At 39.7% G+C, this 19761-nt stretch overlaps 1 protein-coding gene across 1 annotated transcript in view; it reads left to right on the top strand.

Moving 5' to 3' along the window:
- LOC121873598 (26S proteasome non-ATPase regulatory subunit 1-like) overlaps positions 1-19761 on the top strand; it is a 58565-nt gene that overhangs the window by 13824 nt on the left and 24980 nt on the right. The window contains exons 6-7 of the mRNA XM_042377244.1: positions 5643-5869; positions 10284-10362. Of these exons, the coding sequence (XP_042233178.1) occupies positions 5643-5869; positions 10284-10362 (306 nt within the window). The remainder of the gene's footprint in view (positions 1-5642; positions 5870-10283; positions 10363-19761) is intronic.

The following is a 19761-nucleotide window of genomic DNA, read 5'->3' as shown; positions in this document are numbered from 1 at the left end:
AACACAACACTTGATGACCTGGTACGGTACAGTACAGTACTAGTATGTCTTGTACTAATACAAGACTGGATGACCTGGTACGGTACAGTACAGTACTAGTATGTCTTGTGCTAACACAACAGTGGATGACCTGGTACAGTACAGTACTAGTATGTCTTGTACTAATACAAGACTGGATGACCTGGTACGGTACAGTACAGTACTAGTATGTCTTGTACTAATACAAGACTGGATGACCTGGTACAGTACAGTACTAGTATGTCTTGTGCTAACACAACACTGGATGACCTGGTACAGTACAGTACTAGTATGTCTTGTACTAACACAACACTGGATGACTTGGTACAGTACTAGTATGTCTTGTACTAATACAAGACTGGATGACCTGGTACAGTACAGTACAGTATGTCTTGTACTAGCACAACACTGGATGACCTGGTACGGTACAGTACAGTACTAGTATGTCTTGTACTAACACAACACTGGATGACCTGGTACAGTACAGTACTAGTATGTCTTGTACTAACACAAGACTGGATGACCTGGTACGGTACAGTACTAGTATGTCTTGTACTAACACAACACTGGATGACCTGGTACAGTACAGTATGTCTTGTACTAACACAACACTGATGACTGGTACAGTACAGTACTAGTATGTCTTGTACTAACACAACACTGGATGACCTGGTACAGTACAGTACTAGTATGTCTTGTACTAACACAACACTGGATGACCTGGTACGGCATAGTACTAGTATGTCTTGTACTAACACAACACTGGATGACCTGGTACAGTACAGTACAGTATGTCTTGTACTAACACAGCACTGGGATGACCTGGTACGGTACAGTACTAGTATGTCTTGTACTAACACAACACTGATGACCTGGTACAGTACAGTACAGTATGTCTTGTACTAACACAACACTGGATGACCTGGTACAGTACAGTACTAGTATGTCTTGTACTAACACAACATTGATGACCTAGTATAGTACTAGTATGTCTTGTACTAATACAAGACTGGATGACCTGCAGTACAGTACTAGTATGTCTTGTACTAACACAACACTGGATGACTTGGTACAGTACTAGTATGTCTTGTACTAATACAAGACTGGATGACCTGGTACAGTACAGTACAGTATGTCTTGTACTAGCACAGCACTGGATGACCTGGTACAGTACAGTACTAGTATGTCTTGTACTAACACAACACTGGATGACCTGGTACAGTACAGTACTAGTATGTCTTGTACTAATACAAGACTGGATGACCTGGTACAGTACAGTACTAGTATGTCTTGTACTAACACAACACTGGATGACCTGGTACAGTACAGTACTAGTATGTCTTGTACTAACACAACACTGGATGACGTGGTACAGTACAGTACTAGTATGTCTTGTACTAACACTACACTGGATGACCTGGTACAGTGCAGTACTAGTATGTCTTGTACTAACACAACACTGGATCACCTGGTACAGTACAGTACTAGTATGTCTTGTACTAACACAACACTGGATGACCTGGTACAGTACAGTACTAGTATGTCTTGTACTAACACAACACTGGATGACCTGGTACAGTACAGTACAGTATGTCTTGTACTAACACAACACTGGATGACCTGGTACAGTACAGTACAGTATGTCTTGTACTAACACAACACTGGATGACCTGGTACAGTACAGTACTAGTATGTCTTGTACTAACACAAGTGACAATGAGTTAATATTACATGTGAAATAAAGCTAACTATTTTGTTTGTATTTATCATGGGTCAAGTTTATTTTTCTTGTTTAAGTTTTACAGGTGTTATTGAAACCCCAGTTGATGGTGAGTATTAAATTTTGAATTCTCACACAATACAGTGCTAAAAAGTCTTAGCTTTTAGTCTATCTTCTCTCAATAAAGGTGCACAATTACAAATATTAAACAAATTAAAGTTTAGTAACAACTAATTTTTTTAAAGGAATTATTAAGACTGTGAATGAAAAATATTGTTGCAATAAACATAAGTGTTTGAGTTTGGGTACTGTATATTTTAACTATTAGGCGCTGACAAAATGAGTAACAATGTGAGAAATTAAGGCAAATGTGGTAAAAACATCCTGACCAAGTGTTTCCCCGGACCCCAGGTGGGCCGGCCACATTAGCCATCTAACCCCCTCCTTTATACACTAACCTTATATTAGAGTAAGAAGGACATAACTATTGTCAAGGTTAAAGGTGTAGTGTACAGTTCATATGTTGTGAAGGCTGTCCTGGGATGCGAGATGTTAGTATGCTTGGTTGGTTGGCAACTGAGCACACATCACGGCTTACTCTCGGTGCGCCTCTGGCAATCGTGAGGCGAAGGTTAACTCTGTGGGTTCCCTCGCCATGGGGCCATTTTTTGCCTCTTTTACGGTGCATTACCCCGACATAGTGGCCATCAGAGATGTCCAGGAGGGTTACTACAAGGGAGGATATTGCAGCAGTGATTGCATTGTACAAAGCAAACCATGAACTGAGATATTTCTGCTCAGACTGGTGTGGGGTTGTGCAGAAACTTGTGAAGCGTTACCGTGAACTTGGAGAGGACGTGTTGCCAGCTCCCCTACCCAAATCTGGTAAGCCTAAATTATTGTCTCCATGGACACTTGAGGTTATTAAACGCCAAGTTAGGTCCAATCCCCCTCTCACAGCACGTGAAGTGAAAGAGAGAAACCCCCCGTCTTCTGAGTCACGTCTCCTTACAGTGGCTCAAAGACTGTGAGGTACCTTTCTTTAATGACCGGCCTGGCAGTAGCCCAGATCTCAACCCAATAGAAAATTTGTGGTCCATGTTAAGCATCATTTGTGCGACACTGACACATCATCAATCCTGAAGCTACAGGCAGCTATCAAGGATATCTGGGCTAACTTGCCACCTGATCTCTTGCAAAACCTTGCTAAAGGACTGCCTGAAGCACAAAGGGAACATAACAAAGTATTAATTGAAGTGGCAACTGTTACTTGACTTTATTTATATAACATAATAGTAAATATGCATTTTTCTCTTAGCAGAACTAACTAACTTTCCGCACAGACTGTATACTGCTTATGTTATGGTCATGGGTCAAATACTGTGTAGTGTATACTACTTATGTTATGGCCATGGGTCAAATAATGTGTAATGTAGTTGTTCCTGAGCTGGACATCTTACCAGGAACCGGGCGGTAACCGACCCCCACAGACCCGAACGTTTTGTTTACTTGCATTTCACCTCGTGTTTAGCCTATTGCTGCTGCACTATTCAGTCTTACTCAGGTATTCTACATCACTATAGGAGAGGAGTAGCAAACACAATGTTGGAATGCTCAATATATTAACAAGAAACACCTTCAATCAGCAATAATCAAACATTAACAATCGCCACACTCATACAACAGTTACATAAATATAAAACAATACTCTTACAATCACCCTAATCCTACCACATAGAAATGTACATAAACATTACAAACTTACATTACATTCTAAGCCAGAGTAACACAATTTGCTATCAACCACAACCGGCTCCACCGACCAGCGACCACCAGCTCCACCAACCAGCGACCACCAGCTCCACCGACCAGCGACCACCAGCTCCACCAACCAGCGACCACCAGCTCCACCGACCAGCGACCACCAGCTCCACCGACCAGCGACCACCAGCTCCACCGCTCACCACCAGCTCCACCAACCAGCGACCACCAGCTCCACCAACCAGCCACCACCAGCTCCACCCCCACCAGCCACCACCAGCTCCACCAACCAGCGACACCAGCTCCACCGACCAGCGACCACCAGCTCCACCGACCACCAGCTCCACCGACCAGCGACCACCAGCTCCACCGACCAGCGACCACCAGCTCCACCGACCACCAGCTCCACCGACCAGCGACCACCAGCTCCACACCCTTGTCCGTCCTGGAATGCTCTGCCCTCCTCCCTGGTGCACTGCACAACTCCGTTCGAGATCTGAACAACACAGATACGGAGCTCCGGAGAGCCTAACCATGAGCCCAAGATATGGGCCATTCAATGTATCCCTGATCCATGACTCGAGATCCGGAACATCGAGTCGGGAGATCAAGTAACAGGGGTGGAGCGGCGGTCGTGCAGCGGCCAAACACGGGTCGATGGTCGGGTACCGGTCTGGTCCTCGAGCTTCGTAATACCTCCCTTGTTTAAGAAAAAAAAGGTGTCATTAGACATCTTTTTTTTAACAAGAGATGGGTTCAGTATAGAATCTGTACATGTCACTGGTTTATACAAACAATATAACTGATAAAATAAATCACCATAAAACATAATTACCAAATATCCTTCACCAACACTCTATTGGGTGAATAAGATTATATTAGTAAACTTCTAAAACACATTGTGAAATATGGAGATTATAACATACCCCAAAATTGCCAACTTTAGTCTAATTCTGCAATATTAAGTTGACAAATGTCGAGACAATCAATATCGGCCTCTGGACAAAGTGTCTGCCAATACATTTTCTTTTACCTTTGATGTGGTGGATATCAAGGCTATATCTTTTCAACTCCAGACTCCACCTTAAAATTCTTTGATTCTTATTACTCATTTGCTCAAGAAAAGTCAATGGATTATGATCAGTGAACACCTTTACAGGGTGTTTAGCAGGATACTGTATATATAAATCTCAAAGTGCCTTAGTGCCATGATGAGCCCTAGTGTTCTTGTCAATGATGGACCTCAAGTACTCTTCACACATACTCCTGTATCTGGCCAGCTGCCGCTCATTTGCTCGGCACAGACGATCGACTCTGGGAGGTTGACGACCCTTGTCTTGCCGACGCCTGTGGTCGTTCTGGTCCTGCGTCCTCTGGGAATGGGGTTAAGTGGACAGAAAGCACCCGGGCGGGTGTACGTCGCCCTGCCTGCTAGTGAAGTCATCGGCATCGTAGAAGGTGAAGTGTCCACACAGACCGTCCGGGTTGTCTGCGTGTGTGGGGTGAGCCCACACGTCCAGACGATGGTGGCAGTGCTGCACCACAAGCTTGGAGGAGCCTAGTAACATAGTACACTGGCCGTTACGCCGCGCCAGAACGGAGTGAACTTTGGATGAACACCACATTTGTTCCACCCCCAATAACAGGCACCATGTAGAGATCACCATTCACCAGTAGGTTGAACACGCTGGAGCCCAATGATATCACGGTGTGTTTATCGTCCTCAAAAGTGGTGCGTCCGAGGCAGGAAGGTCCTCCAAAACGCGCTCCCAAGTCACCGAAGACACCAGCCTCGGGGTCATGAGTCATGTCGGTCTGAGCCACGGAGTAGTTACAGTAGCCGGGCCAATCGTACCGGCGACCGTCGAAGGTGAAGAAGTGGGGTGTCGTCATGTATACAGCAGTCGTCTATGTTACTTCTGGGCAGCCACCCTTTCCTGGTACAGTGACCAGACAACTCTGCTCCCTCGCCGTACAACAACCCGTCAAACTAACGACGGTGGTTTGTGCTGGGGTCACCCGGGAAGTGAGGGAGGATCTTGCCGTTGTTACACACTAATTGGAGACATTGTTAACTTTGTTCTTTTTTTTTTTTTTTACAAATATACTGACTATGAGTTTAACCCAATAATTATCTCTACAGACAGAGCTGGAGAAGACACATCAAAATAGGGTAGAGAAGCTGGCCAGGATCCTGAGTGGGGAGATGACCATCGAGCAGCATCTACAGTTCCTCATAGCCAACAACCACACTGACATGTTGATACTGAGACACAGTAAGGAGGCCGTGCGAGCGTCCGTCTGTCACACAGCAACGGTCATAGCCAACGCCTTCATGCACTGTGGCACCACGTCTGACCAGTTCCTCAGGTGAGTCGGGTGATGAGCATATGTCTTACATGGTGAAGGTTAACCCCAGAAGACTGAGGGCACCAATATGGTAACAGTAGTGTCTCTTGGGTCATCCAGCCACCTAACACAACACATTATGTAAAGAAAGGTTATTTCTTACGTCATTAATAAAGAGAAACTAGTGGTTGATTTGTGGCACTTCTCTTATTATGTAAAGACTGCTGCTGCCTGCACACCAAGGCTGCTCTTTCATGCTCACTCATAACAACAACACTAAATTTATATATTTTTTCTGTAAACTATGATAATATATTATTTTTTCTTTGTGTGGTAAAACACATGAACCAACAGACATGTTATGTCACCCAGTGTAGTGATACACATGAACCAACACACATGTTACCTCACCCAGTGTAGTGATACACATGAACCAACACACATGTTACCTCACCCAGTGTAGTGATACACATGAACCAACAGACATGTTACCTCACCCAGTGTAGTGATACACCTGAACCAACACACATGTTACGTCACCCAGTGTAGTGATACACATGAACCAACAGACATGTTACCTCACCCAGTGTAGTGATACACATGAACCAACACACATGTTACGTCACCCAGTGTAGTGATACACATGAACCAACACACATGTTACTCACCCAGTGTAGTGATACACATGAACCAACACACATGTTACCTCACCCAGTGTAGTGATACACATGAACCAACAGACATGTTACGTCACCCAGTGTAGTGATACACATGAACCAACACACATGTTACCTCACCTAGTGTAGTGATACACATGAACCAACACACATGTTACCTCACCCAGTGTGGTGAAACACATAAACTAACAGACATGTTACGCCACCCAGTGTGGTGATACACATGAACCAACAGACGTTACCTCACCCAGTGTAGTGATACACATGAACCAACACACATGTTACCACCCAGTGTAGTGATACACATGAGCCAACACACACATGTTACCTCACCCAGTGTAGTGATACACATGAACCAACAGACGTGTTACCTCACCCAGTGTAGTGATACACATGAACCAACAGACATGTTACCTCACCCAGTGTGGTGATACACATGAGCCAACACACATGTTACCTCACCCAGTGTAGTGATACATGAACCAACACATGTTACCTCACCCAGTGTGGTGATACACATGAACCAACACACATGTTACTCACCCAGTGTGGTGATACACATGAACACACACATGTTACCTCACCCAGTGTAGTGATACACATGAACCAACAGACATGTTACCTCACCCAGTGTAGTGATACACATGAACCAACACACGTTACCTCACCCAGTGTAGTGATACACATGAACCAACACACATGTTACCTCACCCAGTGTAGTGATACACATGAACCAACACACATGTTACCTCACCCAGTGTAGTGATACACATGAACCAACAGACATGTTACGTCACCCAGTGTAGTGATACACATGAACCAACACACATGTTACCTCACCTAGTGTAGTGATACACATGAACCAACACACATGTTACCTCACCCAGTGTAGTGATACACATGAACCAACACACATGTTACCTCACCCAGTGTAGTGATACACATGAACCAACACACATGTTACGTCACCCAGTGTAGTTATACACATGAACCAACACACATGTTACCTCACCCAGTGTAGTGATACGCCTGAACCAACACACATGTTACCTCACCCAGTGTAGTGATACACATGAACCAACAGACGTGTTACCTCACCCAGTGTAGTGATACACATGAACCAACAGACATGTTACGTCACCCAGTGTAGTGATACACATGAACCAACACACATGTTACCTCACCCAGTGTAGTGATACACATGAACCAACACACATGTTACCTCACCCAGTGTAGTGATACACATGAACCAACAGACACCTCACCCAGTGTAGTGATACACATGAACCAACACACATGTTACCTCACCCAGTGTAGTGATACACATGAACCAACACACATGTTACCTCACCCAGTGTAGTGATACACATGAACCAACACACATGTTACCTCACCCAGTGTAGTGATACACATGAACCAACACACATGTTACCTCACCCAGTGTAGTGATACACATGAACCAACACACGTTACCTCACCCAGTGTAGTGATACACCTGAACCAACACACATGTTACCTCACCCACTGTAGTGATAGACGTGAACCAACACACATGTTACCTCACCCAGGATGAAGGTTTTTTATTACAGCTAAACTTGCCTTATTTTAATTTTTGATGACAAAACCACTGTTTGAATTGTGGAAAAATTAGGAGTATGGATCCCTGAACATCATGGCAAAAATATAATAATATATTTAAAATATATTTAAAAATATAATTAATAATAATAATGAAAGATCATAAATAAATAAAAAATAAAAGAGATATTGTATGTATGTTGTGTTATCAGAGTAAGAGCAATAATTGAGACCCTGCAATTGTGTGCAAATGAGGCAGAAAGTCAGCTCATCAACCTGGGACTTGGTCACAGTTTTGGTGATGCCATATGGCAGCAGAGTCTACCATACTTTTCAGTACAGTATATTTGCACATTTCATTCTCCTGGGATTTTTCTTTGTAATTGTCAATTGGTTGGTTTATGTCCACTGGAATATCTTGGTTCAAGTGCAGTAGTGTTCAGGCCTGTCAGTTTCTCTTTGCTCATTGTTGTTGTGATTGGTGTTTTTATTATTTTCAGTTCACTTAAAGATGTTTGAGCAGAGCATGTTGTTACTGGCTGGGTGTACAGGATAATGAGCAGGGACCTCACATTGGGGAACAAGGAACCTGGTGTCTGAGAGAGGGTGGTGATCAGTGTAGTTGGTGAGGCCCTCTTCTTTGGCTTTTTTCTCCCACCTGACATGCCAGGTGTGTACCTCACTCTTGATGCTACCAGAAGATGGCAGGTCCTCCCAGTAGAGGTCAACCAGCTCTTGTTTTCTTCTGCTGGTGGTCAGAGTTACTAAGGTGGATGGGATGATGTCGAGTCCTTGGAGGGTCTTCTGGTGCAGGGGGGTAAACCTCATCTCCAGCTCTGTCAGGAGATGGTCTAGGAGTGGAATGGCCACTGTTCTGTAGTATTGGTCTGGTCCATCAGCTGACGTGTTGTCTCAGTGTCGTTGGTGTTTGCAGAGTCTGGGCATGGAAGGTTTAACACCTACAGCCTCACACATTTGTTATGCCTGAAGAAACCATTCAGTGTAGTGATCATCCATGTTGTTTCAGACATCTTGTAGTGCTGTTTTCACACAGTTTACTTCTCTGCTGGCCTCAACTATATCCTTGGCCTCTGCTTGAAGGCTAGTGGTCACACCTTTTAGGTAGGATGGTTCATTGTTTGTGATGACCAGGGAAACAATGAAGTTTGTGGTGGTGAGCAGCAGCGCCTAAGTGAGTCTGGACCAGCTGCCAGGACCACCCTCCGCGCAGGCCACCACCGAGGGTTGTAACTCCACAAAGGTTTCTAGGGCATCTAAGTGTGGCACCCAACGTGTAAAATACAGGTTCTTCAAGCTTGTGTTTCCATGATACAGGTTGAGATCCTGTCCATCATGTTCCTGATACTGGTGATCTGGATGGACTTAACAACAGCCAGGTTGAGGGCATGTGATGAGCAGAGGGCCAAGGGGTTGGTCTCCTTAATGATAGCTACTGTCCCCTTGTTGCTGCCAGCCATGGTGCCAGCTCTGTCATTTTCTCTGGTAAAATTCTGCCAGTTACTCCATTATCACACTCCACAAAGTGCACCAGGTCCTCTTTAATGTGTTCATTACTAGGGTGAGGTCAGGTTCCTGGCTGCAGGGGAAGTTCTGGGCAACCAGGAAACCCCCCTGGGTGAGCCCCTGACAAATGGTGAGTCTGATAACAAAGTCCTCGCAGACCATAGGGGTGTACAGTGTGGTGTTAGTCAGCCCACCTTATTCAGGCTCGGAGGGAGAGCCAAGTGCTCGGTCTTAGAGTAATGTTCCTTGCTCCAGCTGTGAACCATATCAGTCTTGGACAATTGGGCGAATGTTTTGAGAGGAAACGTTTCTCCCAAGGAGTTAAGTCACCATCTGGGGGAGGAAGATCTCAAAGTAAAGAAGAGAGTGTTTCTGAGCTTCTGTATGGCAGTTCTATTTTGTGTGGCTCTAAGGAGGGTGTTCAGTGTTCATCTTCATTATCATCATCACTTGTGTGAGTTAGCCGTCATTACCCGTTGGTATGGTGTCCCAGTTGCCATCATTATATGTAGGACTTCCAATTACTCTCTCAGCTCCACCCACATTCTGTATTATTAGTAAGAAGAAGCTTCAAAAAGATAAAAGAACAATTTTCATTTTTGGAGACAAATTTGTGTTTATATGAACCCCATATTATACCTAGATGTTTCTTCCAGGGATAATTTGGAGTGGTTATCTAGAGCAACGAACTGGGCCAAGATGACGGCCACTGCCTCTCTAGGAGTGATTCAGAAATATCAATAATATTAGGTTTTTTAACACTTACGTTAGTAGAAAAGATGGCTGGGCACATGGGTATGGGGGGTTGGTTCTGAGGCAGAGGGCAGATTATTGGCCCTCACCTGTATCACTTGTATCACCTGTACCACTATCCACCACAGAGGCTTGCAGGGCCGCTTTGTTAAACCCCTCAAAGTCCATATCCTCACTATCACTGACTTGGGCCGGCTGTGGTGGGTGGCGGGTGAAGAAGTCGGTAATGTTTTGATGACTGGGCAACATTGTGCTCACCCTTCCGGTGCCGCTTCCCGCGTAAATGATGAAATTTACCGCGTAATTAAAACATTTCTGTCTTGGCACCACCTCAAACGCATGTTCCTCTATAATTATATATATATATATATATATATATATATATATATATATATATATATATATATATATATATATATATATATATATATATATATATATATATATATATATATATATATATATATATATATATATATATATATATATATATATATATATATATATATATATATATATATATATATATATATATATATATATATATATATATATATATATATATATATATATATATATATATATATATATATATATATATATATATATATATATATATATATATATATATATATATATATATATATATACCCGTGTATAGCACGAGTTCTTAAGACCAAATTTTTGGGCAAAAAGTTGGGGGTCGACCTCTATACGGGTAATAGTTTCGTTAGGTTGAAAAAAATTTACCAGTAACTACCAGTAAACAATGGAAACGATGCACCAACGCACCGCCCGCTGTGAGTGTCGGTACAGTTGCCAGGGCAGATCTCTTGCGTCATCATAGCAAGCCCAAAGTAGCCAAATGCATGGTATGGTATGCACAGGAGTATGTAAAACATAAAGTATTCATTTTTAAAAGTTTATTTATAGATACATAAATTTTTTTTAATTAAATTTGAAACATCAATCTTTGTTAATTAAATTTGAAACAAAAGAAAAATACAATACCTTATTTATAAATATTTTCATTAAAATATTACATCACAAGTATATTTTACCTTAACTGTGCCTGAATGAATATATTCTCAGAAATAAATATGGAAATGTAATATTTTTGCTGAAAAGACGTACGTATTACAGTGGAAAGTGGGATAAAATTGTGACGAAAACAATGACTTTCACTTTCTTTCGTCGTTCAAAAGATTTTGCCGTAATCGTTTTTCGAATGGTTTTCAGTTAAAAACTGTTGAATTACAATAATATTCTATCCTAATTGACTTGAATAAATACTACGATACCATATTTCTGAATATTTTCATTAAAATCCATCAAAATCATTTTCCTTGTCATCATCTGCAGCACCAAACAGCTCCTCCCAGTCCTCTCCTTGAACAGCATCGTCATATGGATCAACACCATCATCAGCCATAGGATCATCAATATCTTCATCCTCATTCACGCTCTCATTAGCCTCATAATCCCACAACAAGTCGTCTTCTGTTCCATCAAGAGCATTCGAAATCCCACATTTCTTAAAAGATTTCACCACAATTTCTGGTCTGATTGCATCCCAGGCCTCTACAATCCATTCACATAATGTTGCTAGTGATGGAGCTTGGATGTTGCCTCCCTTTGTGTATGTCCTATCGCCTTCTATCATCCAGTTGTTCCACTTCACTCTTACCGCATCTTTAAATGGTTTGTTTATGGAAACATCCAGTGGTTGGACAAGACTTGTTAATCCACCAGGAATCACAGCTGTATCAGTGTTTTCCTTCCTAATCCCAGCAGTAACACTGTCAACAAGATGTGACCAAAACATATCCCACACAAGAAGACTTTTTTCTTTGCGCAGTCCCCCTGGTCTAAAGTTCAGACTTTTTTAAGCCATATTTGTATGCCGCCTTCATCCATCCATCCTTTCTCGTGCACATGGATGATTAAAAAAATGCTGTCTGACTTGCAACACTGTTGGTAGGGTCAGGTGGTTCTAACGGCACCTGCCAGGACCCGGTAATCAAATTTATAAGTGTCTAACCTCAATTACTGTAGTTTATCTGATGTAGGCAATATGAAGTAAAAAATACCAGTTAAAGTGAGAAATTGGAAGAGAATAATTAAGAAAGATGTGGTTGGGCTATTTTTGGTAGGGCTGAGGGAGAGAGTACCAGCTGTTTGGTCTTGTTTGGCGGGAGAGTCACGCAAATAACCGTAGTACTGGTATTTGTTTGGTGTCTTCTATATTTTTAAAAATGAATACTTGTAAATTAAAAGTACCGTAACATTGTATTACAGTTGAGTCACTTAACGCGGTCAATTGAACCCAGAGGGTCCCGGTTATGAACAACAGAACATATGATTAATTCCAATAGAAACCGCCCCAACCCCAAACTCCACTTTTTGAAGGCACATACCTATGTTGTAGTAAAAATAACATCTTAATTTTATGATGGTACATGCACACAATTAATACTTAAGAGAAATAGAGAAATACAGTCGCCAGTTAATGTCCATTCAAATAATGGACTCAACTCCTCACACTACACTGCCGGCTTTTTCCTCAGAGAAATTTTGGGGAAAACCACTAAATTTAAATAATACCTCAAACTAAAGTTAGGATAATACAATTGACATTGCTGGATTCCTTGTAAGACTAGGAATATTTTGAATATAAATGTCATATATTTTGCACAAAAGATAACATAGTTACCTAGAGAAAAATTTTATCTAAAATTTGTATGTTTAATGCAAAATATATGATGTTTATATTCAAAATGATCACCAAATTATAAGAATTCAGCAATGTAAATTATATTCTGACCGGATTTGTATGAATTTTATGAGCTGAAACAATATTCTTCAGTTAATAAAAAAATAATCTTCACTTACTATATCCTCAATCAAAGAATACCCCACCTCTTCCAACCTGCCGGGGTCCCAACCCCCCACCCCCACCAATCCTCCTTCCAGGGTTTTAACATTTAGTATTAAATAATAATCCTCAGATTAAAGTTAGGATAATATAATTGACATTACGTGATTCTCACCAGGGAATATTTTGAATATAAATGTCATATATTTTGTAATAAAAAGATAACATAGTTAATTTGAGAAAATTTTATCTAAAATTTGTATGTCTAATGCAAAATATATGATGTTTATTCAAAATGATCATCAAATTATAAGAATTCCAGCAATGTAAATTATATTCAGACCGGTAATTTGTATGAATTTATGAGCTAAAATATCTTTCAGTTAATAAAAAAATAATTTTTCACGGGTAACAGATGGTCGGTCGGTCCTCCTCTCCCCCACCCCCACCAACCGTCCCAAGGGAGAGGGGATAACCACTAAATTTTAATAAATAAACTCAAACTAAAGTTAGGATAATATAATTGACATTGCTGATTCCTTGTAAGATCAGGAATATTTTAATATAAATGTCATATATTTTGCACAAAAGATAACATAGTTATCTGAGAAAAATTTTTATCTAAATTTATGTCTAATGCAAATATATGATGTTTATATTCAAAATGATCACCAAATTATAAGAATTCCAGCAATGTAAATTATATTCTGGTCAGTAATTTGTATGAATTTTATGAGCTAAAAACAGGCAGTCAGGCAGGGAAAGAAATATTATCATGAAATAGTTTATGATAAAACGCTGTTATGAACCGCGAAGGGTAATACTGTATATACAAACCTGTCATATTTCTGGAAAATAAGAAGCAAGAAAATAAAATATACCGTAACACACTGACAAGACGTATTTAAAAAATTGCTGCTTAAGAAGGGCCGATGCAAAACACAAAGCCTACGCCGGCTCTGCCAGATCAGCTTGATTGGCAACGTGTTTTAATCATTTTCAGTTAAAAACTGTTAGATCACAAGTGAATTAGGATGAAGATATTGTAATAATAAAGGTTTTAACTGAAAAATTCGAAAAGGCGACTACGTAACATCTTTCAACGAAGAAAGCGAAAGTCATTGTTTTTGTCATGATTTTATCCCACTTTCCACTATACAGTAATACGTACGCTATTTCAGCAAAAATATTACATTTCATTGTCAGAAATAAATACAGATATTCTCGCCTAACGCTGGTTTTCACTTAACGCGTTTTATCATACGCCGTGCTCTCGCCAGAGCTGAACTTTCACTTAACCGGATTTTTTCCACATATACGCGTGAGTGTCCGGCTCGAGACGCTATTTTAGATTTGCTCCCCACCCGCCACCCTGCCTGACTGCCTGTTTAGCTCATAAAATTCATACCTTATTGCTCGTCAGAATATATTTTACATTGCTGGAATTCTAATTTGGTGATCATTTTCAATATAAACATCATATTTTGCATTAGACATACAAATTTTAGATAAAAATTTTTTCAAATTAACTATGTTATCTTTTGGCAAAAATATATGACATTTATTCAAAATATTCCTGGTCTTACAAGGAATCCAGCAATGTCAATTATATTATCCAAACTTAATCTGAGGTATTATTTAATACTAAATGTTAAAAACTCTGGAAGGGAGGATTGGTGGGGGTGGGGGAGGGTTGGGACTGACCGCGCGGTTGGAAGAGGGGGGAGGCAAGGTGGGGTACTTGATTGACAGATAGTGTCGGAAGATTATTTTTTTTTATTAACTGAAGATATTTGTTTTAGCTCATAAAATTCATACAAATTACCCGTCAGAAAATTTACATTGCAGGAATTCTTATAATTGGTGATCATTTTGAATATAAACATCATATATTTTGCATTAACATAAATTTTAGATAAAATTTTTTCTCTAGGTAACTATGTTATCTTTTGTGCAAAATATGACATTTATATTCAAAATATTCCTGGTCTTACAAGGAATCCAGCAATGTCAATTGTATTATCCTAACTTTTAGTTTGAGGTATTATTTATTAAAATTTAGTGGTTTTCCCAAAAATTTCTCAGAGAGGGAAGAGCCGGCAGTGTAGTGTGAGAGGGGAGGAGTTGAGTCCATTATTTGAATGGACATTAACTTGGCGACTGTATTTATTTCTCTTAAGTATTAATTGTGTGCATGTACCATCATAAAATTAAGATGTTATTTTACTACAACATAGGTATGTGCCTTCAAAAAGTGGAGTTTGGGGGTTCCGGTTTTATTGGAATTAATCCCATATATGTTCTGTTGTTCACTTAATCGGATTTCACTTACGGACCCTCTGGGCTATTGACCGCGTTAAGTGGGTACAACTGTAGTAGTTTTGCTGAAACGTGATGTATTTCAATGTAAATTGATAAACTACATGAAAACAAAAGACTTTTACCAAACCTTCCGATGTTCAAGTTATGTTAATCGTTTTTTATTAGTTTTCGGTTAAAATACTGTTATATTAGTGATATTCTATTCATGCTGTGCTTGATATAATACATTCACGGAAATGTAATATTTTTCGCTGAAAATGACGACGATTACAGTGGAAAGTGGGATAAAATTGTGATGAAAACAATGACTTTTGCTTTCTTCGTTCAAAATATGTTACCGTAATCGCTGAATGGTTTTCAATTAAAAACTATTGTATTTCATTAATAGTCCCTCCTAATTGACTTGAATAAATACTTAGGATAGATATACAATATTTTTGTTGAAACACCAGCGTTTCAGTGTAAAGTGTCAATATATAATAAATGGTAAACAAGTTTATAGGGCGTAGTGTTGCTCTGAAGGTTTTGTTGTTCCTTTACCCTCAACTTGGGTGACCTATAGCAGGAATATCATAAATTAACAATTTCTTGGTCAAAATGGGGTCATTCTATATATACAGAAGGGGGTTATAGACGAGCATACGTGCATACTTATACACACGCACACACACACACACCGCACCACACACACACACGCGTAACGTCGTGGAGCAAGTTTGCTTGGTGTGGGGTTGTGGCCGTGGGTTCGAATCTTGGCGGGTTGAGGTGTTGATTGTATGTAAATTCGCGTCTTTATTGGCTAATGAAATATATATGGATCTTCGTGTTTGAAGCCGGATTTGGTAAAGCGTTACTCTGACCACCTAAAGTGATCCGGTGGTTTATTAGAGTTCCACGGCGCCATGCTGAAGAACAGGCTTTGTGTAAATATAACAAAGTCTAGGACTGCTTTTATATCCTAGTGGTCCAGCGGTTCGGTCACAGTCATAGGCGTGCTGTGTATTTGAATCCTGGCGGGTTGAGGTGTTGATTGTATGTAGAATTCAGCGTGATTATTGGGCTAATGAAATATATATGGATCCTCGTGTTTGCTGAGCTGGATTTGGTAAACGTTACTCTGACCACCTAGTGATACGGGTGGTCCCATTAAAGTTGCACAGCGCCATAAGCTCGTTGGACAGGCTTTGTGTGAATATAACAAATGTGGACTGCTTTTAGTATCCTAGTGGCAGCGGTTAGCATTCCGGTCACTGGTCATAGGCTTGTGTGCGATGGGATCCTATGGGGGTTGAGGTGTTGATTGTATGTAGAAGTCCATGCTTTATTGGGCTAATGAAATATATATATATATATATATATATATATATATATATATATATATATATATATATATATATATATATATATATATATATATATATATATATACACACAGTGGGGTATGCTATAATGAACGGATCCTACTACGAATATTCCTATAACAAACGGTTTTACCTATAAAATTGAGAATGCTATAACGAACGAAACTCCTACAACGAACATTATTTAAAAATTTTTTTATTTTTATTTTTTTTACTAATTTATTGTTTTTTTATTACAAATATTAATGATATTCTTTATTTCAGGGGTTTAGATGCATATTTATGCACTTTTTTACAATTTTTACAATTTTATATTATATTTTTCAGTGTTAAGTGGTTGTATTTGGGGGCCTGGAACGGATTAATCCTATAACGAACGAATGCTATAACGAACAAGGTTCTAGAACCAATTAGATGCGTTATAGCATACCCCACTGTATATACAGTGGTAGCGGAAAGTTTGGGCGCAAGACGAATGTAAACAATTGTGACATTTAAATAGACATTTAAAGGGCTCATGACGTACCTTATTTGCCAAGCGATTTTCCTCAAAGCTTGATGACCTTCTCCAAACGTTGTGGGATGCATCTTGCCAGTTTTTCTACGTGTTGGGGAATGATATTATCCCAAATATCCTTTATTTCTATTTTTAGCTTCGCTACTGTCGAAGCGTCACGATCCTGAAGCTCTTTTTTAATGATATGCCACACGTGCTCTATGGGATTTAGGTCTGGTGAATTCCCAGGCCACTTTTTGAAGTAATCTACACCACAGTCCTCTAACCACTGGATAATAGATCGAGCTGTGTGAGCAGGAGCTCCATCTTGCATAAACCAGCTAGCGTTACACTTTTCAAAGCTTTCAGGCAGGTTATCACACAATAACTCGAAATAACTGTGCTGATTTACACTCATTTTTTTTCAAAAAATACTAAATTGCCAACTCCACCAGATGCAAAGCATCCCCACACCATAACACTTGGAGCATGCTTTACAACTTTAGCTGTGTAGCGGAGGTCATTTGGGTCCGATCCTTTGGGACGCCTGACACGCTTGGACCTGCAGCCAGACGACACCACAAACGTTGACTCATCACTCCACAAGACTTGTTCCCAGTCTTCTAGGGTCCAATCCTTATATTTCTTACTAAAAGCAATGCAATCCCGTACATTTTTTGCACTTAAGAGGGGAAGAACTTTAGCACAACAACTGCCATATTGTAAATCTTTGAGTAAATGATCAGTAATACATCCTACAGACACGTCCTGGAGCAGTGCAGGGTTATTTTCCTTCAGTTTTCGAGCTGTGAGTATTGGATTTTTATCCAACTGCCTCTTTATAACCTTGGAAGTATGATTTTGTGTTTTCCTTGGCCTACCAGAGCGAGGCTTGGGGGTAGGAATATCCTCACCTCCGCCGTCTCTAAATTTCTTGATCCACTTTTGAACTTGGCGCACTCCTATTCCCACACGAGTGGCTATATCTTTACACTTATAACCCTCCTTATAGAGGGTTATAATAGCAACAATTGTGTCTCTTCCCAGCTCTGTACCACTTCCCATTACAGAGATATTGAGGCACAAACACAGAACAAAACGCAAAAAAACGACTAGTCCGTGTGAGAGAAGTTTACACACTGCACCCACGTGCTCACTGAAGCGACTAATCAGAGTTGCCATGTGGTGCGTATTGTCTCGCCTAAATAGTGGTACAAACCCTAGCATTGAAATATAGCGAAAGGTTTGGGCGGAAATTGGTATTTATCGTATGTTTTGATAATAGCGGAAAGTTTGGGCGCCTGTAATTTTGCGCCCAAACTTTCCGCTACCACTGTATGTGTATATATATATATATATATATATATATATATATATATATATATATATATATATATATATATATATATATATATATATATATATATATATATATATATATATATCGATAAAATCTGCGGAATAGAGGAAACAACGTTGTTTCCATTTTTCGTATGTTAATTATCTTATCACGTTTTCATTATGATTTACATGAAATATATATATATATATATATATATATATATATATATATATATATATATATATATATATATATATTATTATATATATTATATACAGTTTTATACGCCCTAGCGGGTTTGCTAACTTGCGTTTTCATATCTGCTTGATTGCCTTGCCAAAGCTGAACTTTCACTTAACGCAGTTTTCCACATATATGCGGTGAGTGTCGGGCAACTATTTTTTAGATTTGCCCCACCGCCACCCTGCTGACTGCCTGTTTTAGCTCATAAAATTCATACAAATTACCAGGCCAGAATATAATTTACATTGCTGGAATTCTTATAATTTGGTCATTTGAATATAAACATCATATATTTTGCTTTAAACTTACAATTTTTAGATAAAATTTTTCCTCTGAGTAACTATGGTATCTTTTTGTTCAAAATATATATGACATTTTATTCAAATTAATTCCTAGTCTAAGGAATCAGCAATATCATATATTATCCTAACTTTAGTTTGAGGTATTATTTATTAAAATTTAGTGGTTATCCCACACATCTCCTTGGGGCCGGTTGGTGGGGGGTGGGGGGGGAGGAGGACGACCGACCATCTGTTACCCTGTGAAGAATTATTATTTTTTTATTAACTGAAGATATTTGTTTTAGCTCATGAAATTCATACAAATTACCGGTCAGAGGTATAATTTGCATTGCTGGAATTCTTATAATTTGGTGATCATTTTAGTATAGTACATCATAGATTTTGCTTTAAACTTACAATTTTTAGATAAAATTTTTCTCTAGGTAACTATGGTATCTTTT

The sequence above is a fragment of the Homarus americanus genome, unplaced genomic scaffold (genome assembly GCF_018991925.1).
Source record: "Homarus americanus isolate GMGI-L3 unplaced genomic scaffold, GMGI_Hamer_2.0 scaffold41640, whole genome shotgun sequence".
Lineage (NCBI taxonomy): Eukaryota > Metazoa > Arthropoda > Malacostraca > Decapoda > Nephropidae > Homarus > Homarus americanus.
Note: the sequence above shows the minus strand (reverse complement) of the source record. Positions and strands in the feature narration are given on the sequence as shown.